We start from the raw sequence: 26,000 nt of genomic DNA, 5'->3' as shown, positions 1-26,000 counted from the left end.
GTTCCAGGATATTAACAGAAGTTAATGAACATTTATAAACTCCTCTCACAGCTGCTGAGGGATAAGCTTTTAGGTTAAAGTGGTTCCCAGTTCTTAAACTTTTGCTCCAAACCAGAATATTTTCCATGTCTTAAAATATACCAGCAATTCGAAAAAGTGGGAGTGGGAGTCTTTGGCTGCTCTCGTTCTGACGTTTGTGTGTTTGCTTTCCTGGGTATCTGTCTGATGGGGAGTAGAATGTTCTCCCATAAGCTCTATCTGTTTCCTGTCTGTGTTCCCTGAGTGTGTTTTGATTGAATGTCTGTTGCGGAGCTGCGGTCGAAGTGCAGTCAAAACACTGTCATTGTTGCCACCTCCTCCCCCTTTCTCTGCCATCGCTTGCATTACACAGACAGGCAGGCGGGCTGCACGAAGCTGCCATACTATACTCTACTCGCATGCTTAAGCACTCGCATTGTTATGTGTTTTTTTTATGTGTGTGTTTACTGTATACCTTCATGTATTTCTGTATGGGCGCGCATGAGTATGCAGTTTGTATGCACACTTTCTTTTGTGTATATCACCTCAGTTGTCTCGCTTGTCTTGACTTTTATCAGGTGATATGCCAGGTTTCAAGAAAAGAAAAGAGACTGAATCTTCCTGGGTGTGGTTCTGTCTTGTGCTGCATTCAAAGGTCTGAATATCCCAGGCACAAGCATATAACGCATCCAGAGTGCATATAAACAATGCAAAGAAGCAGGGAAAACAATGACACAGCCAAAGGAATGCTTGACAGACATTTTCAGGTCAACACTGGACACAGAACAATGTGGCCTCACAGCATCATCCAAGAGCAGATTTAAAAAAAAAAAAAATCATACTGAAATAACACCCGCAGCATTGTGTCTATCCTCTGCACGCATGTTTTCAATATGTAAACGCCTCTCAAAATGCATTTTGACCAGAGCTCAAAATTCTTAAATGAAACCATAACTTAGGTTCCAGGCGATCCGGTGGCTTAGAGCTACTGCTTGCCCCCAAAAAACCCCCATAACCACCGCTCCCTCACTGAAGACTATTCCTATGTATGAATCTGTGAGTTTGTTGCCTTCATCCTACTCAAAGCCATTATGTGTAAATTATTATTATTTTGTCCAAGGTCTGTTTTGACACTAAAGTAAATGACTTGTACAAACATATCTGGATAACCACTGTAGCCCCATCAATCAGTGTAGCCTTTGCACATGCACAAATTTGTCAGGTAATTGCTCCTGTCCCACATAACAACAAATATTAAGGCTTGGTGTTGTAAGATGGAGTGAGGGGAACAATATCCTGTATAATACCTGTACAATACAGTCAAAACCGGCTCCATGACTCTGCGGGAAATACTACTTTTATGAAGCGTATGATATTTTGTTTTTTATTGAAACTGCCAGAGAGATGCTCATTCATCTCTGTAGTCACAATCTAATACTAATACAGTTTAAATATGAAACTGAATGAGTTTAATGAACATCCCCCTGAAACAGCTGTTGATTGGATTCATTGGAACTGAACTGAATTACATTGTATTGCTGTTCATGTTATTGTGTCGACCCTCTCCATATGTGATGACACGTAAATGTTTAGGGCTACAGGGCTGTTTTTATTTTGATAACGTTTAACCTTGATTTGATCTGGTTAGAAAATAAAAAAAATTAAGAAATATTACAAAACACATCTATCCGGATATAAACAACAACAACAACAAAATAACAAAAAACAGTACAGATGTTTTCCAACTCCTCACCTGGATAAAACCTTTAGGCTAAAACAAACCGTTGTCACATACAAACTGAAACACAGTAGAAACACTAACAGTGAATATAATGTATTTACATATTTTACTTATATTTCCGCAGTGGTCCTGCCTGCAACAATATAATATATATAATAACAATAAGAATAGTTTAACTCACGATACAATACAAACCTAAGAAGTAGTTCAGTAGTGCTGTAGAGATGACCCTGTTTTGTTTATCATCATAAACAAAGCTAGTATCCATTCAAATACAAAACAACACAAAGCCAAACAAAATAAAGAATACAGTGTGTGGTTGAAATGCGTGCATCTGTGCACTCCACCTTTCTCTAATGTTTCTCTTGCCTGTTCCTCCAGGTAGGCTGGTGGGAGAACGGCGTGCTGAGGCTCCGGTACCCAGCCTGGTCCCGCTACGGGCCTTTCCTTAAACCACCTGATGATGCCCAGCACCTGCGCGTTGTCACGCTGGAGGAAAGGCCGTTTGTGATTGTGGAGCTGGCAGACCCCGCGTCCGGAACCTGCATCCGTGACTCAGTGCCCTGCAGACGACCCCTTAATGCCAGGTTTGAATCCTCTGGAAATCCTCAGAAAATTTTCAAAAATAATTAAAAGTAGTTTTAGGTCGATGTGTGTGTGTTTTATTATGTATGTAATATTACTGTCTTTTTCCATATGACAATTTTTAATGCAAAATTTAAATTTCCAAAAGTGGAACTGTAGGGAAATAACAATAAGAAAAGTAGCAGCCGTTCTACTATACTTAACGATTTTATGAATGGAGTTCCAAACCTCTCATGATGCCGTCCAATCGAGGGGGCATCAATCACCTATCAAAACTGTGGTCTCTTCACTGCCTGACCATAATCAATAACAGACTGCTCTCCAGAGGATCAGTGGAATGACTCAGGGGTTTGGAATCAGATATGACCACAGTGGAGCTTTATGGTTCATCAGCTCCTGGAGGGATGACAGCACCTATCCTACACTGGTCGATCAAACCTGTCACTAAGGGCTTGGCCACAATATTCCTTCTCAATGACCGTTTCCTTCTGTTTTCTTTTCCTTTTCTTTCCCCTCTTTCCCTTGCTCAGCTGTCCTTAAGCTTTCCTTTCCTTTTCATTCCTTTGTAATTTCTTTTGTAACTCATCCAGTGTAGGAATGCACCATTACATCTCAATGAAGATACAGTTTTTAACACATTTTGTTTGGCACGTGCCTCATTTTTTTTTACTAATTTTATTCTTCTTTTTGGCTCTTTCCCAGTGCCATCCATGAGGGCGTCGCTCCCATGAAGCAGTGCTGCAAAGGCTTCTGCATTGACATCCTCAAGAGACTGGCCAGGATTGTTGGCTTCACCTATGACCTTTACTTAGTGACCAATGGGAAACATGGGAAGAAAATTGATGGGGTTTGGAACGGCATGATTGGAGAGGCAAGTCATTGTTTATGTGTGTGTGTGTGTGTGTGTGTGTGTGTGTGTGTGTGTGTGTGTGTGTGTGTGTGTGGGCGCCTTTGGTTCTGCTTGTCTGCCTTTTTGAGCAATGTGGTCTCATTGTCGGCTTTGTGTCACTTTCGTATGCGTGAAAGGTGTGTGTGTGTGTGTGTGTGTGTGTGTGTGTGTGTGTGTGTGGGGGTTTATATTTATGCCTTATATTTTGGGTTGCATATTCAGTCAGCAAGTCACATAGTAGCATTCCTCAGCCTGTGCTTCTATGTCCTGGGTGACCAGTTAAACGTTATGTGTCACATCAATCGCTGTGAGAGTTATGGCCACTTAACCACTGCCAGCAATCAGACAGCTGTCATTTATTACACACACACACACACACACACACACACGTGTGTTCAGAGACAAACATACCCTATAATAGAGGGCAAAAAAACACAGTTACACAAATTAGCATGATGCTCTAACCCATGTGGTGAACACAATGAATACAGGGTCTTTATCTGCAGAGACACATCTCTGTACACATTAACACTTACAATCACAAAGACACACACACACACACACACACATTGACAGACACCCCCTGGCTAGTTGCGATTAGTCCTTGATATTTTCTTGGCAATACTCACTGAGGTTCATGATCTCCCATCAAGAAAAGACACAAAGATGCTGGCAGAAAAATAAGAAAAACAAGCACACACTAGCAGACAAGCAGCACACACATGCTCGCACACATACTGCGATCGATATGGGGGCTGCTGTTTCATTGAAGCGCCCCACTGTTTCTATCTTTGTCCCGGAGGGAACTTGCCAAACACTGGTTGTCACGGGTTCCAAAACAGTTTCACTGCGCTCTCCTGCTCAATCATTTATAACTTGAGCCTGGGCCAAAGCTGTCTGTGGGATCTATTTTCACATGCAAAAGGCCAAGTGAATGTTGTTTTCTCAAACTAATGTCAGTCTTTTGATCAGATGTTCCAAAGCCTGCCATTCTTTGATCAGGTAATCCAGCGACTTGGCAAAGTTGAGAGGAGGGTGCTTTGCTTTCCGCTTCGCTTCATTTTTCTGCTGATTTGCTCTGAAGAGTGGATGTGCCATGTCTAATGTAGATTAACATTTCACTTGTACAATCAGCAGACACAGCAGTTTTTTGGTTTTTGTAGATGGTGGCGTGGAGGAAACGGGCTTGAGCTCATTTTGTATGCTAAAGAGATGCACAAGAGACAAGTGCTCAGTGTTTGTGCCGGACTATTTCCTCGGCCTTTCTCATGCAGGCACATCAGAGGGTGTACGAAGGGCCAGGGTGCAAAAATGTCACTCTCTCACCTGGACACACACTGTTAACTGTAAAAGACTTTACTTTGTCTATCTATAACCGCCACAGGAATTACCCATAACTAGATTTCTCCCTCACTGCTGGTTCTTGTCTCCTTTAGGTGGTGTACAAGCGAGCGGACATGGCCATTGGGTCGCTGACTATCAATGAGGAGAGGTCAGAGGTTGTGGATTTCTCTGTCCCTTTCGTGGAGACGGGGATAAGTGTCATGGTCTCCCGTAGCAACGGAACTGTATCACCATCTGCTTTCTTAGGTAAGAGGCTCTGTTTATGGGAAGCGTCAAGCTGATGTAAAGAGTCTAATCTAATTGTAAAGTGTTGAGTTTGCATAAAACGCCTCGGTCTTTGGCTGCTGGTCCTTACATTTAGATTAGCCGTTCCTTTTCCTCAGCTGCCTGTGTCTTCCCAACTTATAGTTTCACTCCGTCAGCAGACTCAAGACTCCAGCGGGAGAACACTGTTATTGGCCTATAGACTGCATTGAGATGATTGTAAAAAAAGAGAAACAGTGTTTATGGACTTCTGAGAATATGTTTGCTCCAATGGTTGTTATTTTCACTGCATATATATATATATACACACTGTATATAGGACATAATGTGCCAGCTTTATGAAACTTCCTTGTCCCTTCTATTGGTAAGAATGATACAACTACAAATTCTGAATATATTAAAAATGCTATACAAAACTTAATATACCCTTATGTTTCATAATTATTTAAGTCTTTTTTTGTTTTCCTTTTAAAGAGCCCTACAGTCCAGCGGTGTGGGTGATGATGTTCGTCATGTGCCTGACCGTGGTGGCTGTGACCGTCTTTATTTTTGAGTTCTTCAGCCCTGTGGGCTACAACCGCAGTCTCCAGAATGGCAAGAGTGAGTGATGGGTCTAAGCTGTCTGCATTTCCCAGCCTGATAGATGGGTCTGCGCGCAGTCCGTCACTGTTGCTACACGGATCGAATGGACAAACACTTGAACACACTCTTGGAATGTGGTTGGAAAAATTTTTAAATCCAAACATGTTTTTTTTTAAGTGTGGTAGGGAACTTTTTGTTTCAGTTCAGTTTGTTTTCCGACTGTCCGACTGGTCAGTTGTCACATTCAGAATGAACCGATGGACATTTTGAATGTGCTGCCTTGAGCTCTTAACTGTGAGTGTGGCAAAGAGGAAATTATACCTACAGCATAGTATTTGAACTGCATCCAAGTGTTCTCCATATTGAAGCAGCCATTTATTATTCAACAGTATAGTTTGTACCCCTGTGATATTCAGTATGCCTGATGCTTTGGTCCAATACCCAGCCTGACTCGCCTCTTTTACTGCATGATTGCTGTGCTCTACATAATTTTACCTCTCTGTCATCCTCCCATATATCCCTCTCATTCGCTCTCACCTCTCTCCTTCCTTCCTCCTTTACTGCTGTCGTATAAAGGCAGGAGTGTTTGACACCTTTGAATGGTGATTTGCAACATGCGGTTTAATCATTTGTAAGATCACGAAACAGCTGAATTGATCCTTGAAACGTAAAGTCACCGCCTTATGAGCTTTGGTGTCAAGAAGCCTGTCAGGTATTTTCGTATAAAGTAAACTCATTTTACAGCACATTCAGGGAGGTTTAATTTGAATCTGCTGCTTCATCTGCAGTCAGGTGCTGCTGAATACTCAATTGTGCCATGTACTGGCTGGATTGCAAGTCTAGAAAAAAATGAATGTTACAACCATTACGCTCAAAAGTCTCTCTTTATTTCCCACTCTCTTTTCCTCCCTCCGTCACTCTGGGCAGAGGCTGGAGGGTCTACTTTCACAATAGGAAAGTCTGTATGGCTTCTGTGGGCCATTGTCTTCAACAACTCTGTGCCAGTGGAGAACCCCAGAGGAACCACCAGCAAGATCATGGTGCTGATCTGGGCCTTCTTTGCTGTCATCTTTCTGGCCTCCTACACTGCTAACCTGGCTGCCTTCATGATCCAGGAGGAGTACATTGACACAGTGTCAGGCCTTTCGGACAAGAAGGTACTTCATTGCTTGAATACTGATTAAGTAGGGAAAGCAGAAGGAGAATTAAAGTATTAGAGTGAGCCAAATCCCGTGCATTTGAATGTTAAATTGATTAAAGCACAGGAATTTAGAAATGAATAAAATCTCATTTAACATAACTCAATTACCACAGTTATTGAACACTTAAAAGACAGTTCTAAATACTACTTTAAGACCACGGACTGCTCTCTTTTCAAAGATTTGACTGTGCATGGAGTGTTGTAAGTTAGTCTGGAAAGTGGACAGAAATAGGTCAGACAGATTGGTGCACAGCCTGGTGTGTCTCATGCCCCTTCCCCTTCCCTCCCCTCCCCCCGCCCCTCGCCTCCCTTTGCTCCGCTAGTTTCAGCATCCCGAGGAGCAGTACCCACCTCTGAAGTTTGGCACGGTGCCCAACGGGAGCACAGAAAAAAACATCCGCTCCAACTACCCAGACATGCACCAGTACATGGGCAAATACAACCAGAAAGGAGTGGAGGACGCCATACTCAATCTCAAGACTGGGTCTGTTTACCTTTCACCATTTTTTGCTTTTTTATTTTCTAGTTGCTCATTTTCCATTTAAGCACTTTAAAATTGTTCAAACTTCCCTCAGGCAAATGTATAAATGTCTATATTGCTGTTTGCTTGAGACATAAAATCATTTTGCCTATACAACACTGCACAACAAGAACCTAGATTCCCACATAACAAATGAGTGAACACAGATCCCCAAGTTTAAAAAGAAACATTTGAAAAGACTACATTTACATAACAAAATTGAAGGGTACACGATACTCTCTTTGCAGCAATCCTTTTTTGATAAACCTCACCAGAACAAGAATCTCTTCATTAAAAGGCCAAGTCAACATGTTGCCTTTAGACAAAATCAAAAACAAATCAAGATTCTTTTAATGATTTATTTTCAGATAGTGGAGGTCGCTGCAAGAGCTAAACCAAAATAGAAGCGATGAAATTACATTTGTCAAAAGAAAAAAAAAACAAAAATGGTGGAACAGATCTGTCATGACTGGACTTAATGATTTAAATAACAATTTAGGAATGACAGTGGCTACTGATAATAATAAGGATAATAAGGTTCCCGCAGCTGTAAAGTGCACAAATTCATTGTTATGTCACAAAACAGTCAGAGGGTGAATCTACAGAACTTTTGAATTTTCTCTTCAGATGAAACATGGCCACATTAAAGTGCTACTAAAAGCTCCTCTACTCGCTTGTAATCAGATCTTTGACAGACAATACAATTTCACCGCAAGGCCCATTCAACAAAACCTATTTATGTACATCAACCAATCTGATGATAATGCATCTTATCTGTATGGTCATTAATCATTCTTTGCTTTTGAGTCTTTTATTCTTTGTTGTTCTCTCTCTTGCTCGAGCAGGCCATCGTACGCAGTCGCACTATTTTCAACTGCGACTAACATTTCACATCTTTTTGTCACACTTCCTGCTTTCCTGCGCCGATTCTCTCACCTTTACTCTCTCTCTCTCTCTCTCTCTCTCTCTCTCTCCGCCTCTCCACCTTCACTGCTATCTCCAACCTCCCACACGGTGCAAGCAGCACTTCCCTCTCCAGTTTCTAGTAGAATCTCTATCACCCGTCATGTGTTGGATAATCCCAGTTTACTTTATCCTAAGCCTCTGTCATCGTTTCTCCCTCCCCATCGCCTTGACGCCACAATTATAACTCAGTGTTAACATGCACAAAAATGAGAAACCCCTGCTTTTCTCCTGCTGTCTTTTTTTTCCCTGTTCCTTAGTACTTATCTTTCCCCTTCCTCTCACTCCTCATCTGCCCTGCTATCTCACCATTTCTCTCCCTTCTCCGTCTCCTTTCGGTCCACTCTTTCCCCTCCCAGTGTGCTTTCTCCGTGTGTCTGTGTTTAAACTTTATAATCCTCATCACTCTCTGGCTCTACCCCATGTCTTTTCCCCCTGAAGTGTGTAAATCTTTCCCCCCCTCTCTCCCTCTCCCTGTCACTGCGCTCTTCGCTCCATATAAATCCCCATCCTCCTCTACTCCTCCGCCTCCTCCTCCACCACCTTCCCACTCCCTCGTAGTCACACATCTTTCCCTGATCTCTGCCTTATTTTATTCTCCTTGTGTTTTCAATCTTTTCCACCAAGCCTGCTTTACTATTCCACCCTTCCTCCCTTTTTCTTGTTATGATTTAACTTTTCATGCTCTCTCTATCATTCTGTGTGCCTGTCTGCTGTATATTTTTTTTTTGCACTCCAACTCTCTTCCCAGGTACAACGCAAAGATCTACCTTTATACCTCCTCCCCTGCCTCGGTCGGTCGTTCCATCCTCCTGCTCCCTCTCTCCTATTAAATGATGAATGAATTCTCCCTTTATCCCTTTACAGGAAACTGGATGCTTTTATTTATGACGCTGCAGTATTGAACTATATGGCCAGGAAGGACGAAGGTTGTAAGGTGAGGACTATCGCACACTGGCACTTTTGCTCACACTCACACTATGGATTCAACATATACATCTGCCTCTTGGTCTTTTTTTAATTTTTTTAATTTTTTTAAATTTTTTTTTAAATATCTGCACATTGTCCTTTTTCCAAGGTGATGACCATAGGCTCGGGGAAGGTTTTTGCCACCACAGGCTACGGTATCGCCCTGCACAAAAACTCACGCTGGAAACGTCCTCTTGACCTGGCCCTGCTGCAGCTGGTGGGAGATGGTGAGAACTATATGGGGAGGGGAGGGCAAGAGAGGAAAATGATTAGGACATTGGAGGGGCAAAAGGAAGGTTATGGGTAAAATGACAAGATGGAGAGACGAGCGACAGTAGCACATGGGTGGGGGGTGGATGGAGGACACAGGGGGTAGATGAATGAGAGGATGTTAAAAGGGGGTGGAGGAGTGTAAGGTGTGGCGAGAATAATGGCTGTAAGGGGTTTTGATTGTGACAGAGGGAATGATGATGTGTAGGAGAGGGCTGATGGAGCTGCTAAAGAGGTTTGTAGGTCTCTTTATTGGCTAGAAGAGAGGAGGAGAAATAAACGGGGTGGTTGGGAGCAAGAAGAATGTTATTTGTTCATTTCAGGCATTGCAAAAATGACTTGATTCTGTTGGTGAAAGTGCACAAGCCTCTTCCCCCTTTTTCACTCCTCTCAATCCATCTGACTTTCACTCTCTTTCCCCTTTTTCCTGCTCCGGCTGGTAAAAAAGAAAAAAAAAAACGGATTTACTTGTGTGAGTCAGTGTTGTAAAAAAGGATCATCACAACTTGTGCAGTGACAGATTTACACTCATTAGAGATTAGCTGAGACTGACACAGAGAGCGAGGAAGTGTGAGAAAAAAACCTCCCCAAAAAAAACGAGGAGAAACACCTGAAAATACCCTGAACATGAGATGCGGAAAGAGAGCGCTGAGGCAAATGGAGTTATAAAAAACAGATCGGCTAATTGAATAATTGATAGTTATGGGAGCATTATTAGCAAGCTGTTTGTCCGCTGCACAGACTTGTGTCCAGGATTAATCCATGGGAGGCCGGTTTCTTGAGAGAATCTGTTTTTAGCAATAGTTGTCGGTACACTAATGCTTGATTGTCATTTTACACAGTTGGCCACACGCATTTATTGTCTCAATCGGATGCTGCTTGTTTGGCTTTTCCTCGTTTTTTAAATCAGCTTTGCTTATGGCGTGGCGGACAAAGCCCTTTAGCTGTTTCTGGCACACAGACACTTTAGCTGCTTACACACTGATAATGCCAATTTGGTGCCAAGATCTATTAAATAAGACTGACGTCTGGAGCTGAATAGCTGGACCTGGAGAAGTGTGTGTCTGTGTCTGTGTGTGTGTGTGTGTGTGTGTGTGTGTGTGTGTGTGTGTGTGTGTGTGTGTGTGTGTTCGTGCAAGAAAAACAGAGAGCCCAGACAGCTGCGACTATGTCTGTTGTTTCTTTAAATTCATGCCCTCGTCCTTGCGTCTGTTCTGTGTTGTAAAAGCCCTTAACATCAGCTGAGTGCGCTGGATGGATCTAGTTACAGGGTGGTGTTGAATGCTGACGGTTCTAGTTGTAGGCAGGCATTATTGGAGTGGATTACTAAGGAAGAGGATTAGTTTGTTTGGATGTGGAGGGAGGGAGTGGGGGCTCACATTCAGCGTGCCCTCTCAACAATTGCCCTGCGGCTCAAGGACTCGGCATCACACCTTCAGCTGGGATAAATCATGTCACAGTGTTACATCATTATTGTAGCATGCTGTGTTGAGTCATATCATTTTACAACTGCATTAGAGGATAGAGGGGCACTAGAGAAGTCCGCTGCTGCTTTGTCAACCCTGTGAGTGTATTGTTCTCCTCGTTGTAGCCTCTGGTGGTTCATACCACAGCTTTAAGAGATGGACCATTGATCTCACTGCAACTTGTTTCCTGATAAAGGAAAAAAACTCCTGAGTAGCAAGATTTCCCTTTTTTTCTCTTATCAGTTCCACTTCTATTTTTTGCATAGTATCATGATTTTGAATCCAAGAATATATTATTCAGTAACTACATATTAAAAAAAATGTGCGAAGCTGGGTTTGCAGCTCTTGGCTGGCAGAATGTTTTTTTTCTTCTCTTGTGATGAATGCTGAGAGGTTTGTCATGTTGTGATAAAAGCAGGGGATTGTACGGGTCATGGTTTACTGCTCAACAACTGTGGAGCTCAGCGTCTCTGGACATGTCTGGCAACATGCCACATCTGGCACACTGCAAAATGCAAACATGCATACAGCCACTTACACACACACACACACACACACACACACACCCTTTATTAAATAACGTCTTTGTGCTGCATGCCAGCTATGCGTTTGCAGTGTGCCAGCTCTACCTGACCTGACCTGCCAGGAACGACAGAGGTGGAGTGTGGATTTGACACACCTGTCAGATTTGGCAGGCCTGAGCTGGCTGCGACTGAGAGGTAGAGACAACTGCCATCACAAAGGTCTAAGAGAGGGAAGAAACAGGCACAGCGAGAAGAGAGTCAGATTGTAAAAGAGGGAGACGAAAAAGCACAAGATGAATCACTGGATGTCAAATGGCAGGAAAAGCCAGGAGATGAGACTTAGAGCTTACAGAAAGGATTTGGCTGGGACTTGTGAAGTGGAGGGCAGACATGAGACTACCTGTTTATCTGTACCCTTCACTAAGACACTTGCTATTTTCACATCAGGCACCTGTTTGGACACATCGCTGCTGCTGAAGGTCAATGACACTGATAAATCCTCTTCAGTGGGGCTACACATTGAAGTTAAAAAACAGACCTTTTTGTCTTGAAGTGTATGAGTGAATCTGAGTTGAGTTGTTACCTGAGTCTGCCAGTGGGTTGCAGCAGCGCTGTGTCCATCTGTTGCTGTAGCTGGAGGCCACGGCTGATTGGCTAATGATGTTCTACAGGAGACACATTAGCCAGATCACACAGATGACTGAGTCGGCTTCATCTGAGCTACACAAGCACGGCTAATGATGGCACAAATGGAAAAATCTTAGAGTTTGAGTTTTCTCAGAGCAGTGTGGTGTTGCAAGTGGACGCGTGTCAGCTTTTAAACCCCACTTTAGCCGTTTGACATGAAATACTTCAGAGAGTGTAACATGTAGTAAAATGTAACCTTCAGACCTTGTTATTGCACTGCAGCTCATCCTGCCATTGCGATTAGTGTAACAGAAAGCTCTCATTACGAGTTCTGTTGGAGAATGCGCCTCTTTAATTCCATCATGAATCATATGCTGCATCTTCTGGCTGTCCATCACTATGGTTACACCAGCAACCCCCGCAGCCAATCATAGGTTTAGCAGGGCAGCTCGGTTTCGTTAGGCCAGCGAGATCATAGATGAGAAGGCTGGGTTGTGGGTAAAGCGGTCTTGCCTGGTTCCTGGTAGGTTAGATGGGAATCTTGAATCCCCCAGAGCTTTACCACCTTGATGGAGATTCTGACCATCCCTCCAGCACAATTAAATGATTATGATCTTCTCCCTCTGCCTCTGTCTCTGCCCCTCCCGATCGGTTCTCTCTCTCTTCACATTTCTCCCTCTTTTCCTCTCCTCTCATCCTCTTCAAGCTGAGGAGTGTTCCCGCTGTTTGTCATAATGACACAATCTCAGCCTCTCGTCCTCCATCTCTGCTTCCCTTGTTCCAGCTCCCTCTAACTCTCTCCGTCTCTCTGTCTGTCTCATTTCCCTTGATGCGTTCGTGGACAGAGAAAGAATGCCACTCCCTCTCTCTCTTTATAAAACATTCTTCCCAACTCTCTCATTACCTCCCTCCCTCTCTTCTATGCGTGTTCAACCTATCCAACCATCTCACTGTGGCTCCTGGCCTCCCCTTCTCCTCCTCTCCTCATTTACCCCGGGTTACAATGTTGAGATTAGGTTGTCGGTGCCATTTTACTTCTCAGTGCTACTTCATTGTTTTGGACTCTCTCTCTCTGTCTCAGTCTCCCTGCTCTTTGTTACTTTGGACACAGTGGTGCTTTTTGTATTACTGACCTCTGACCTTGAGGAGTCACCTTGGATAATGGGCAAACAGCAAGTAGTACTGTAGACTTTAGTGCTTATTATTAGCCTTTCTGTCTCCCTGTGTGTCCCCTGTCTCTATCTATCTATCTATCTATCTATCGATCTATCTATACATCTATACATGATCCCTTCTCTCATCTCTTAACCCCTTTCTCTCATCTTTTTCTGGTCTTTCTGTTTTTGTGCACTTCACTCCCCCTCTTCTTCTCTCTCCATTTCTCTCTCTCTCTCTCTCTCTCTTTTTTTTTAATCGCTCTCTACTTTAACCCCCTTTTAACCTCATCCATTTCCTTTTCCCCATTTCTCTTCCTCATCCTTGTCCACCCTTCCCATCCCCCACCTGTCCCCTTTTTCCAGATGAGATTGAGATGCTGGAGCGCCTCTGGCTGTCAGGTATTTGCCATAATGACAAAATTGAGGTGATGAGCAGTAAACTGGATATTGACAACATGGCTGGGGTCTTCTACATGCTGCTGGTGGCTATGGGCCTCAGTCTGCTGGTGTTTGCCTGGGAACACTTGGTGTACTGGAAGCTGCGCCACTGCATGGCCACCAGTTCTGGCAAATTGGACTTTCTCCTGGCAATCAGCAGGGTAAGTGTTTTTGTCTGTGTGTGTGTAGTGTTTTTCTGCTCTGGCACAATAGATGTCTTAACTTTCAACCCATTAAAATCCCTTTTTGTGGGAAGCAGTAAGTTTGTTTTTTTTTGCAATTTTGTGCACTTAAACTGTGCTGCACGAAAACAGGACAACATAATTAGAACCAACATGCTGTGCATGTAACCGTATTCACACACACGTGTGAGCATGTGTGTTCCTGCCTGTGTGTGCCCTTATCTGTTCCTGAGTGCCTGAGTGTGAGTGTTTGAAAGTGTGAGGTCTGAGGTCAATTCAATTCCACTCAGTCAATTCAGGAGATTAATTGAAATTCAATTCCGCTCACACCCTGGATATCCTGTTCCTTTGGCAGTGACCTTGACAGAAACAGCCCACACCATATGCATGTGATTATAGTAGCATCGCTGACGATTCGTCCTTTTTCACCACTGTTATTGTAATTTATGCATTAATGTATGCTATTTCATTAACCAAACAATGCACAACCGTACTATAAATAGGAATGGATGTTTATCTGAAAAATAGCAATCTTGCATTTCTTTTGAAAACTGGAAATTAATTGTGTTGCTGTTTTATGATTTCCATTCTCATCGACTCCCTTCTTTCTTTCTCCCTTTTATCCATCTCTCATGTATATGTAATAAAGTCTTTTTATCAAGTTTTTTTTACATGAGTAGCATATCTGCATCTGTGCATGTCTATGTTGTCTTTTAATCCATTTCATTTTTCATTTTAGAAAATAGTGTTTATTCAATTTAATTTACTATTTCAGTTACTTAGTTAATAGAGTCTCTTTTACATTGAGTTAAATGACTTGTTTCTTCTTTTTAACAGGGCATGTATAGCTGTTGCAGCTTTGAGGATGAAACAGCGCCAGGTGGAGCTAAGTCTTTGCCTCCTCATCACCACACTGCAATGGTTACAGTCCCATCCCAGCCACATGTTGTCTCAACGTCTATGACCAACCCAGCTATGGCCATGGCGCAACAGCAGCAACCACCGCAACAGCAGCAACCACAGCCCGTCTACAAAACACCTCTACCGGGCTCTCCTCCCACCGTGGTGCATTCTGGGACAGCACTGGGTCCCTCCAACACCCCCATTGCCGGTGCACCCCTCCCTTGCTCCACCTTCCTGCCCCGGCCAGACCGTAGACTGGCTGTGGTGGATCGCTGGAGGCTGCCCAAATCTGTTACAGCTACCAACCCTATGGCTGTAAGGGGGACCATCACTGACATGGGACCCTTTGCTCAGAAAGTCCCACCAAACTGGGCTTCAACTGCTGGAGGGGGTGGGGGACTTGATGGCTATAAGAGATACTATGGTCCCATTGACCCTGAGGGACTGGGGCCCTGCATGGAGCAGCAGGCAGGGTCCCAGACCCCCAAGACTATGCCCAGGGGCCACCCCCAGCCACCTCCAGCCAGTGTGGCCTTCTACTCAGAGAAGGGCATGGACCATGGGGTGGGGAAGAGGGTGGTGGGAGGTGGCAGCGGAGGTCAGGGGAAAGGGGCCGCTAAATCTCTGGGCACTCCCAGACTGCCTCCTAAGAGTCAGGCCCCTCTGCCTCCTACACCCCCACTGCCACACCCCTCTCCCCCTCTCCCCTCATCCTTCTGGAGGAAGCGCAGGCCCAAGAAGCCCAAAGAGCCTGGAGGGCCGCTGTACGAGAACATTCTGCCCCTGGGGCGGAGGGGAGGAGCACGCGATGGAGTGAGGGAGGGAGGAGGGAGGAGGGCACGCCCCCTCTCTCCCCCGCTCTCACTTCCTGTGCCAGTACCCCTCAGCCCCTCCTATACCCCCCCTTCTCCGTCCGCATCCTTGCACTACACGTCCTCTTCCTCTTCGTCAACCACGTCATCCACATCCACATCTTCATCTGCCTCATCTTCTCGCTCCACATCTCCAACTTACTCATACAGCTCCTCCAGGAGCACGCGAGACAGAACTGGAGGAATAGATGGAGAGGATGATGATGACGATGATCAGCTGACGGAAGAGTCAAGCCTCCTCCTTGGCAGGGGGAGGGAGAGGGAACGTTCAATCATCCGGCCTCGTTCCCTCAGCCACGGGCGCCTGCCACCGCCCATACCCCCCAGGAAACCACGCACATCCTGGGGTGACAGAGAACGAGAACGAGAAAGGGAGAGAGGGGGGAGTCAACTGTCTCAGCTCCAAGAGTGGTGGGCAAGCTGGAGTGAGAGAGAGAGGAGTGGTGGAGATGCAGAGAGGCAAAAAAGGGAAAAGAAGAGGAGAAAAGAGAAGGAGAAAGAGAAGAAGAAAAAGAAAAAGAGCAAGAAGAGGAAAAAGAGGGAAGAAAGGGAAAGAGAGCGAGAGAGAGAAAGGAAGCGGCGAAAGGTGAAAAAGAAGAAGAAGAAGGCGCTGAAGACAAAGAAAAGAAGGAAATCAACTGGGGGAAAACGTTCTGAGCCAGAAGAGGGAGATGTAGAGCCAGAGAGGGAAGGAGAGGGAGAAGGAGAGAGGGAAGGAGGAATGCAAGACTACTCCTCCTTCTCTACTCAGTATCGGTGCACATTTGGGGAGAAAGGGCGGGATTCATGGGAAGGAGAGAGGGACAGAGGCAGGAGAGAAGGAGGAGATGAGGGTAACGACAGGGAAGAGGAGGACAGTGGCAGAAGCAGAGAGAGGCATCCCAAATCCTCACGCCCTCATTCCAGACATCGTACCCCCAGTAAGCGCTACCCCAACCTCAACAAACTCCCCGCATCAGTCAAATTTTGGGTGAATGGAAGAGGAGATGGCTCTAATACTCCCCCAACATCCCTCCACCCGCTCCTTCCATCCTCCAAGCGGAGAAGAAGTGGAGGGATGGACAGAGACGATAGCGGTAGAGTTGGGGAGCGGCGTCCTTTGTTAATGCATTATGAAAAAGAGAAAGCACAGACAAGAGAAGGGCTGTCCTTCCATGAGTGGGACTCTGAAGATGACGAGGATGACAATGACGAGGAAGAGGAAGAGAGGGAGAGACTGAGGGAGGAAAGGGGAAGGAGAGCAGGTAGGGGGGCAGTGTCTGAGTCAGAGAGGGAAAGGGCCAGGGCAGAGGACAGTTACTCAGATGAGGGCTCGTCAGGGGAGTTTGGCCGGTTTGAAAGGTACTGGGAGGGAGGCGCAGGGGGAAGCAGCACTGGAATAGGAGGCATAGGTGGAGGAGGCTGGTTCTTTGGCACCTACCCCTCCAGAGAGAAAGGGGGCAGTATCAACAGTCGGGATGATTCCTTACTAGGGACTCGGGCAGAGGGATGGATTGGTACTGATTTCTGGGGTTCAGGGCCAGGTGTAGGTTGGGGATCAGAAGGAGGGAGTGGAGGGCTTGGCTCACAGTGGCCGCCTCCGCCCGCAGCCTTCCCTCCTCCTAGAAGATACTGGTCAATGGACAAGATCCCTGTGAAGGGAGAGAGGAAATGGAAGAGTGGAGGAGGGAAGAGCAAGGGGAGAGCTAGGGACAGAGGGGAAGAAGCAGGACGGGTCACCATGTGTTCCTGTAACCTTTACCCCCAACCCCACCCTTACCCACATCCCCACAGTCGCTCACACACCTCCCACTCCAAGAGAGGAACCACGGCGCTTTCTCATAGCCAGGAAGAGCTTCTCCCCCACTGCCACAGCTTCAGCGGGGGCTCTCGCCCCAAGCCTCTGCCTCCCAAACCAGATCCCAGTCAGGCCAAATCCGGCAGCCAATCTAACCTCAGCCTCAGCACACAGCCCACAGACCATCCACCTCAGCCTTCACCGTCACCACCCCAGCAGCCGTCCATGTCTCCCACGTCCCTCCCGATGCCCATACCGCCTCCGCCCTCCTCATCCTCCGTCTCACCACCAGCAGGGGTAGGGATGGCAGGCCAGGGCCAGGCTCAGGCTTCGGCCAGTGCCAAGCTCCAGTATCAGAGACTGCGCTCGGTGCCACAGCCACGGAGGTTCTACTCCCCCCACCTGCCACTCAAAGCCAAGAGCCTGTGCTCGCGCAGAGGGTCGGCCCATTTCTCCAGCCTGGAGAGTGAGGTATGACAGGGGGAGAGGAGAGAGGGAGACGTGGGAGCGAGCACCACTGCTAGTGAGAACCGTGGTGCCATGGCAGCTGTAGCCAGGGATGACACCAGAGATGCGGCTGCCTTGGTGACCATAGGTAATCAATTAGCAACCATCACTGCGGGAACTAATCTGGACAGTAGTTCTATTGCTAACACTACTTTGTGTGAGAGCAACACTGCTGCCACCCGCTCCATTGTACGTGTTCTAGTGAGGGCGACAGTGAGACGCCACACCAGGGTGAGCTACATCCGTTTGGATGGTTCCCGTGATGACGAGAGTGAAGGCGAGGCTGCATCATCGAGGACCGCAGCCCCAGAACTTCTTCTCCGCTCAGAATTGAGCTTTGTGATGTCATCTTCGGTTCTCCTCCCCTCCCCGAGTCACAACTATGGATAAGAGTAGTCTCCAATCTGTGAGTAATGATGTCATATTTGTACACACAGACTCACACATGCACGAGCCCACGCACGCACGCACGCACGCACACACGAACAGATATATGCTCAAAACGTCTCCCTCCCTCTGGCTTTGAGAACACTCCTTGGTGGGATGTGGAGAGACCCACCCTCTCCCAGAAGATGCCAGTGTTTGGTCAATAGACTCTGGCTCCCTGTCCTCATTGGCTGTTGGCTTTTGAACTGGATTGGTGGACTGCTTCTTGGTGTCGGAGAGACTGCCCCTTCTTCTTCCCTTTCGTAAATCAGTTGATATGAAAAGCAATGCAGTCACCTCTCCCATGCACTCTGTCTGCCTGAAAACCTTTCACTGGGCAGTGAGGACAGTGCTATTTATTTGCCCTTTGACCTCATGACACCATCAGACCCATCTAGCTCTACCCCAGGACCATCTACGTGATGTCATGTTTTACTAGAAACTCTTTTAACCAATCAGATTGAACAGGAACCACTTCTCCTCCTCCCTGTCGGAGCTTGTCATGTCACCTCTGGTCCGACCAGAACTCGAACACAGTTGAGTATCAAAGTATTTGAACAACAAACTGAACTTTAAAAAGAGAAATAACAATAAGAACAAAAAAGACATGTAGCAGATTTTCTTTTATGTCTGTCTTTTCTTTTCTTTCTTACTCAGACCTTTCTCCCCATCCCCTCTTTTTTATTCTATCAATATATTTCTCTCACTGTGTTAGTGTTTTAATAAGGAGGAAGCTGGATGTGGCTAGTGTTGGAAGTGGGAATGATTCAACAGCAGTGCCAAATTTCCACTCAAGAGCTTTTAAGCAAGATTGGTTTTCAAGTAATTTGTTTTCATAGATAAAGCCCCATCTTTTCTTTCTACATGTGAGCTACGCATAAATCACCATCATGTAAGTGGATCAAGGGGATGATTGGTGCAATATCTGTAATTGGCACTAGATGGCTGCATAATATTCAAATAAGCTTTGGAGACAATTGTGCAAGAGGCTGCGGGTGACTTTAATAATTGTAGCTACATGATACAGAGGAAGGGGTGTGAAGCTATGAACTATTACTTCTATGAAAGTGGCCAGTCAGGATTTATTCAGGGGAAGTAGGGGGAATTGAATAGCTCTCTTAGGATATTATTGTATTACGCTACTATATTGTACCTTGGCAGAGTTTGTAGATGATGGATTATATGAAGCACAATTCCTCATTGTATTTCTCAGACATATGTGCCACAGTTGTAACTGCACAATCTACAGGTAACATATTTTTGCTGATATGTGAAAAACAGTTGATGTTAACTCATGTTGCTGTCGTGGACAATAAAAATTCACCGTAACCAAGGTTAAAGTCTCAAAGTGCCACAGACACTTGTGCTGAGGAAATGATACTTTGACGATTTCCTTTCGGCGAAAAAGACTGAACGATATACTGTGAATGTTTCCGATTTGAGGTGCACATTCAATAGCTGAGACTTCACTGAATGCAGTCAGTAATAACTCCTGTTATCACGATTATCAGATGACTGTTTGACTTTGAGCAATATTCCCACCTTCAATGTGATGCAATGGCACATCTGTTTGCATCTGAGACATTGTAATTGTTGTTCCTCTATTTGATCATTTGTTTCAGCCAGAGTCAGATGTTCCACATGTTCAATGCTTTTCTTATAGGTGAATAGATTTCATCTAATTTGGTCCGATGTGATTGTAAGTTAAAGGTCCTCTGCACCTGGCTCCGGCTGACCAATATGAATACAAAATGCTATGTGTTCAAGAGAGAGTAGTGAACTGTAGCATTGTACCGTCTGTGAGCTGTGCCAAAAGCCATCTACTGTGTAAACTGTGCCAATGTTGACAACATTGCAATGCATACACCTTCCATTTTCATAAGGTCAACATACACACCTCATCTCTCACACTAAGACCAGCCACAGCCCAGCTCTTCTTCTATTGTAGTTGAATGTAGCTTTGACATGATGTAGCAAAAGACCTACACCTACTTTTAGACTTTGTAGCTTTTTGGATGCTGTTGATAATGGCTAGAAGGAGGGGGGGGGTGGGGGGGTTGACCTGCAATGTGAGGGACTGTGCGTTGTGTTTGTGCATGTCGTCACAGATCGAAGGGTTAGTCGACCTTCTCAATTCCCCTTTTAACTCCTTTGCCTTTCAATGATGGCAGACTGTACCTTTTATCTGCACATGGATTGCTTTTTTTCTAGGTCTGTGTGGGGCAATTTTTAAAACGATCTGTCTTTGTTTTTAGAGAAATGCTTTTTGCCGTTACCCATCCTTTGGAAAACAGAATCATTGCATGTTTAGCTGAATGAAATCTCAAAGATTTGTGGTGGTGGTGGGTGGGCGGGGTGGGGGGTTGGGTGGGTTGTGTAGTTCAATTGTAGCAAATGCTTAGGACCCAGGGCAGCCACCTTTCAGTGAGGTAGTAAGCTTGCTCTACTCTGCACCCCAACAGTGGAAACCACGGCAACAGTTCGACTGCTTCCTGTGTAGTAGAACACAGTCATTTTCAACCAATCAACAGGGCTTAAACCTGGTATGTCATTGAGCATTATTAATTTCTATTGAGGCGCTAATACTTAAGTCTGTGACTGCATGAACAGAAGTGACTCTTAAAAACCCTCTGGCTTATTTTGTTTTATTTATTTTACTTTATGCTGAGAAAAAATAATATATTAAAATATACTATGTTTTTGAGAATGTACCATGTTATACTGTGATTTAACTGAGATATTTTATTGTATTCAATTATCATTTGAATTCTATCATTTATCTATAAAGAAATATATATGTACAAATAAATATATACATATATATACATACAGGTATATATATATTAGTTAAGTTTGGTATATTTGGAGGAAGTGTTAGATGAAATAGTTTTAAATGTTTTAGCTTTGTAGCGATTCTAGACACTGAAATCATTTTTGAATTTCGATTCCTCCTATATGACTGTGAAGACATTAGTGCCTGTGACAAAAAAGACAAGTAAAAGTCTAAACTCTCTATTCATCTATATCTACTATAGCTATCAGTCTGTCACTCCTCTCGTACTACCTAACATTACTTTTTATCTCGCTGCTCTTACACATCAGTATGTTTCTCTCACACAGTCTGCTGTCTCTTTTGCTTTCTCCTGCTCTCCTCTGCACTTCTTTCTCCTGTGTTTTTGTTTTCATTTGCAAGCGATAAACATTCTCCACCTCTCCTCTTTTAAAGTTTTATCATATGGTGATCACATCACTTTGTTAATTAACCCGTCCATTGACCTTTGCATTTTTTCCTTTGATCACTCTCTTTTTAAATTAGCTCATTCTTCTTTCTGTCTTCACTTCACTTAGCAAAAAACAGAGACCAGTAGATACTGTGTTCTTGCTCCTTTTGACTGATTGTTGATAATGATGATCAATTAATTGATTGATGAAATAATTAATGAACAATGTTACTATTACTGATGTGACTGAAGTGTGTATCTGACGACCACGCCACTGTAGCAAGTCTGGGCTGTACCACACCACCAGCGAGCAAATGAGGCCACAGTTGCTATGGTGTTGCCATGGCATTTTCATGGCGTTGCCATGGTGTCCTCTGCACCGCCACCACCTGGTGCCTGCTGGGTAATATAGCATAATGTCCTTCACTTTCCCCAAAGCACTGGTCAAAGATCTGCTATGCGCCCGTCTGCTCAGTCCTGACCTTAATCAATGGGAGGTGAAATATTTAAAAGCTGAGGGGCAGCATGGTGGTGACGTGTCTGCTGTCTATGCTGATCTAGACTGGACTGGTTTGGCTTGAAGTGGCTATGATAAAGTGTTGCTATCGTGTCGATCACCTAATCTTTAAATCATCAGTTTGCGCTGCCCTGCATGTAATCCCAAAAGCTCCATATCACTGATAGCCTGAAACCAGCCAGAACAGTTGTGTGCTTCTCTCTCTATACTGCACATTTCCAACACTGTAATGTGTGTGTTTCATGTTGAGAGGGGACATGCAATGTCTGTGTATTGCATGTGCACTAATCATGTGTAAGTCCACTGCAGCATGATTCTGTAGTGCTCTCCTTCGCTCTCCCTCCGTTTTTCCCTCTCCTGCTATTTCTGAAAAACACATAGACACATTTTGCTGTGCATGCATATTTAACACACAATGCGTACATCACTCAGCCAATGATCCTCATCTTCCTCTAGCCCTCACTAAGCTGCAATCTAAAGCATCGCCTCAAGTAGTCTGATTATCCCACACAGGCACACGTGTGGCTTCACAACACTCACACAATGTACAAGTCACACACACACTCACACTGTAGATAGTACTCTCATTTCTGGAAAATTCAGAGTCTTTTGTGTAAAACTTGGTTCAGAGATTTTGTTACCAGAGGAAGTGAAGTACATTCACAATGACTGTTCTGCTTGTTTTGAGCTATCTGTCTCGTGAGTTTGCTGTATAGCCCCGCACTCTGCTTTGCACTGTCTTGCCTGTTCTGATCCATCAGTTCCTGTTTAGAGTAGTCAGGTTCAATTTGTTTTACTTTACTGAGATGCTCCTCTTTTGATTTACCTCGTTCTACTAATCTGCTTTGATTCATCAGATTTACTGTTTGGTCAAATTTTATGCATTCAACAATCCAGTCCAGCCTAGTGCAGTGTGCGCCAGGCTAGTCTAGTACCTGAGTTTGTAAGAGATCCTGGTGCAGCCTCAAGCTCAAATCCCTCTCTCTATTGGCCCGTGACCTGGGAAGCGATACGTGTGGTGCTCCAGAATTCAAACAGGGTCCTCATTGGCTGAAACAGCCATGAATTATATCAAGGAAATACAGGAGTACCACACGTTGTACTCACCAGCTCTAGGGTCTGCATGTTGCACCATGAAAAGCTTATCCAACCACAGTGACAGGGCACATATACCCACAGAAACCAGTGTGTGTGTTTTCAGCGTTGTACACGGCCCAGTTCTGCTCTAGTAACCTCGCTAACACTACAGGCCTACTTACGGGTTGCTAAGGCGGGTTGCTAGTAGGGTGATGTCGCTCCTAGCCCAGACTGGTCTGGTCTATGCCCTAATTTAAATGTGTTAGTTTATTTGACATTGTCTGTCTGGGGTGGGGCTGGAGGGTCAGTGCTGCACTTACTTCCTGAGAATTGCTTCATAAAATATGATTCTCTTTAATTAATGCCAGTGGTGCTGTGTTTCCTTCCAATTCTTTTGTCACGAATGCGATTATAAATAAGGGGCTTTGAGATTGTGTTTGTGCAACGTGGGCATGTGTATGTGTGTGTGTGTGTGTGTGTGTGTGTGTGTCGGCGTGTGTGTGTGTTTTCTCTTGTGACAGTATTTTCCATACAAGCTATTACCCAGTCAGAACTCCTTCAAAGTAAATTTATGGAGAGCTCAAAGAGTAATTCCTTTGGCATTCTGACAGGCCGTTCTCTGCCAAAATGTGCGTGTTTGTGTGTGTGTGTGCACGCGCATGCTTGTTTGCACATATTTCTCCGAGGTTTCTTGGTTCTTGTCAGACTTTTTGCTTTGATCTGGCCGGAGCTGACCTAACATAATCCACTTCTTTCACCCTCAAAGACCAACACACCTAACACTCTGCCTCAACTCTCGACTTCAGCCAACAGCAGCCAAGTCCGAGCGACCTGAGCAGCTCCATTTCTACTACAGTAAACACACGTGTTTTTGCTGATTACAACAGAATTTTAAACAGACCTGACCCTGATGCGGCTCTCTGGGAAGTCATATATAGACCTGTGTGGAATGATATTGTATTGATAGCCCGCTGTTTTTTTTTTTTTGTGTTTGTTTTTTTGTTTTGTTTTTGTTTTGATTGCTTTGGGGTTTATTATCCTTCATGGTTTGGAAGTCATTATATTGGGAATAGATGGAGTCAAATAGAGACTCAAACAGAGAAAGATTTATGAAACTGAATTCGAGATAGTTTTAACTTTCGTCATCCTTTGTGGAAAATCTTTTATCTGGTTCTCAAAGCTCCTTTAAATTTATTTGCAAATACAAAAATTGTGCTCGACCAAGCATGAAAAAAACATCTAAACAGTACCTGACACATGATATTCCGCGAGAGTGTTGATGGGGATATTAAATATGTTTTGTTCTGCTCCCTGTGCGCCTGCGATCTGCTAATTAGCCATGCTTTGTCAGTGTGATGGGCTAATGGCTAATTGCATTGTGAGGCCTCTGTGTGTACATGCAGTAATGACTTAACGCTCTAATAAGATTGAGTTACAGGCAGTTGGATCATGGTGTCCCCAAACAATGATCTGAGGTCAGTGTTATGCTTTTCGCTCTAATGGCTATGATGGGAGAGTCGAGGATATAAACTGATCCTTGATCTCCCATGTGGGATTTCTATCACTCGCATTGTGTCCTGTCATTTATCTTAGAGCTGGCTGCAGTCAGATGCCAGCAGTGATGCAGTTTCATGGACATCAAATACAGGAATACAAATTTTATTTGATTAAATATACATTACATAGTGTATGCTGCTCAACTATGCTTTTATCTTGAAATTTTAAAATACATACGGTCTGGACTGGTCTGTTGATGAATATATGAACCCAACATAGTTATTTATCTCTGAACTCCTGCCTTTCCCCACTGGCTTCATTTTCTTTCCTCCATCTCCCCTCCCCTCTCCTCCCTCCTTCCGTCCAGTCACTTCTGCTCCGACTCCATGGACACACACAGGCATCCACACACATGCATTACAATGACACACACACACACTCATGAACGGTGTGTGGGAATTGAAGGAGTGCGTCCCTGCTGAGGTGCAGCAGATTGATCCTGTACTGATCTGCCACCAGCTCCCTGGGGATTTGTAACACATGTCTGCGGTGCAGGGTCTTAACACTTTCTCTCACTCTCTTTCCGTCTTTGTCTCTCTCCCGTTCTGTCTCTCTCTAGTGACACTAACGTCGTCTTATGCTATGCAGTGCAATGGCCTCATGCTCCCGCAACATCTCATCCTTCATCTGTCTCAGTATTCTGCCAATAACAGGTTCTTTTCGTCTTTCTGTTTTGATTTTCTTTCAAATCTATTTCCTCTGACTGACTCTGTCATTTCATTTATGCTCTGCCTTTCTCTATATCTGGTTATCCCTTCCTTAAAATCATTCTGTCCTCCAGTGGATTTCTCTTTCTACTGCATTTACTGATAATTTTACTATTGTTTCTTTCACTGACACTCTTACGTTTCTTACACACGATACATGAATGTTTGTACAAATACCTAAGTATCAATATATTTTATACATCTACATATATATCTCTGCAGACACTATACTCACACATATATAGTACATGTGGAAAGAGAGTGCTCTTTCTTTTTCATCATATGTGCAGCGCTGCAGGGTTCTACAACTCGTCGGCTTGATCTCTGAAGTTGAGAAAAAAAACGCCCGAGCATCCTTTCATCTTATGCTTTCTTTTTTTCCCCCAGCTACACAGCCGATCTCTCCTGCTTCCTCCATTTTCACATGAGCCACACATGGGCCACGACCAGGGACAAATGAGCTAACTGACCCACAGCTGATACCACACTGTGCGCTGGTGTGTTTATGTGTATGTGAGACAGAGACATACGGGAGAATATGTGCACCAACGTGCGCCTTCTGTCGCATTTGCATTTATGTCTGTGTGTTCGTATGTCAGCTTGTATGTGGACTTTTCGTCATTCCAACAATTAATGCACATTCGTCCCCTTATTTTGATTCAGCAGGATCTGTGTGGATGTTTAAACCTAAGCTAT

The 26,000-nt window shown here is 44.5% G+C and overlaps 1 protein-coding gene across 2 annotated transcripts in view; it reads left to right on the top strand.

Moving 5' to 3' along the window:
- LOC130171889 (glutamate receptor ionotropic, NMDA 2D) overlaps positions 1–20,555 on the top strand; it is a 46,802-nt gene extending 26,247 nt beyond the window's left edge. For both annotated transcript variants that reach the window (XM_056380168.1, XM_056380167.1), the window contains exons 7-16: positions 2,141–2,346; positions 3,047–3,215; positions 4,670–4,823; positions 5,316–5,441; positions 6,351–6,580; positions 6,948–7,108; positions 8,975–9,044; positions 9,186–9,303; positions 13,484–13,719; positions 14,578–20,555. In XM_056380168.1, the coding sequence (XP_056236143.1) occupies positions 2,141–2,346; positions 3,047–3,215; positions 4,670–4,823; positions 5,316–5,441; positions 6,351–6,580; positions 6,948–7,108; positions 8,975–9,044; positions 9,186–9,303; positions 13,484–13,719; positions 14,578–17,769 (4,662 nt within the window). In that variant the 3' untranslated portion in view covers positions 17,770–20,555. The remainder of the gene's footprint in view (positions 1–2,140; positions 2,347–3,046; positions 3,216–4,669; positions 4,824–5,315; positions 5,442–6,350; positions 6,581–6,947; positions 7,109–8,974; positions 9,045–9,185; positions 9,304–13,483; positions 13,720–14,577) is intronic.
- The last annotated feature ends 5,445 nt before the right edge of the window (positions 20,556–26,000 follow it).

The sequence above is a fragment of the Seriola aureovittata genome, chromosome 7 (genome assembly GCF_021018895.1).
Source record: "Seriola aureovittata isolate HTS-2021-v1 ecotype China chromosome 7, ASM2101889v1, whole genome shotgun sequence".
Classification (NCBI taxonomy): Eukaryota; Metazoa; Chordata; class Actinopteri; order Carangiformes; family Carangidae; genus Seriola; species Seriola aureovittata.
This window is presented reverse-complemented; position numbering and strand designations above follow the sequence as displayed.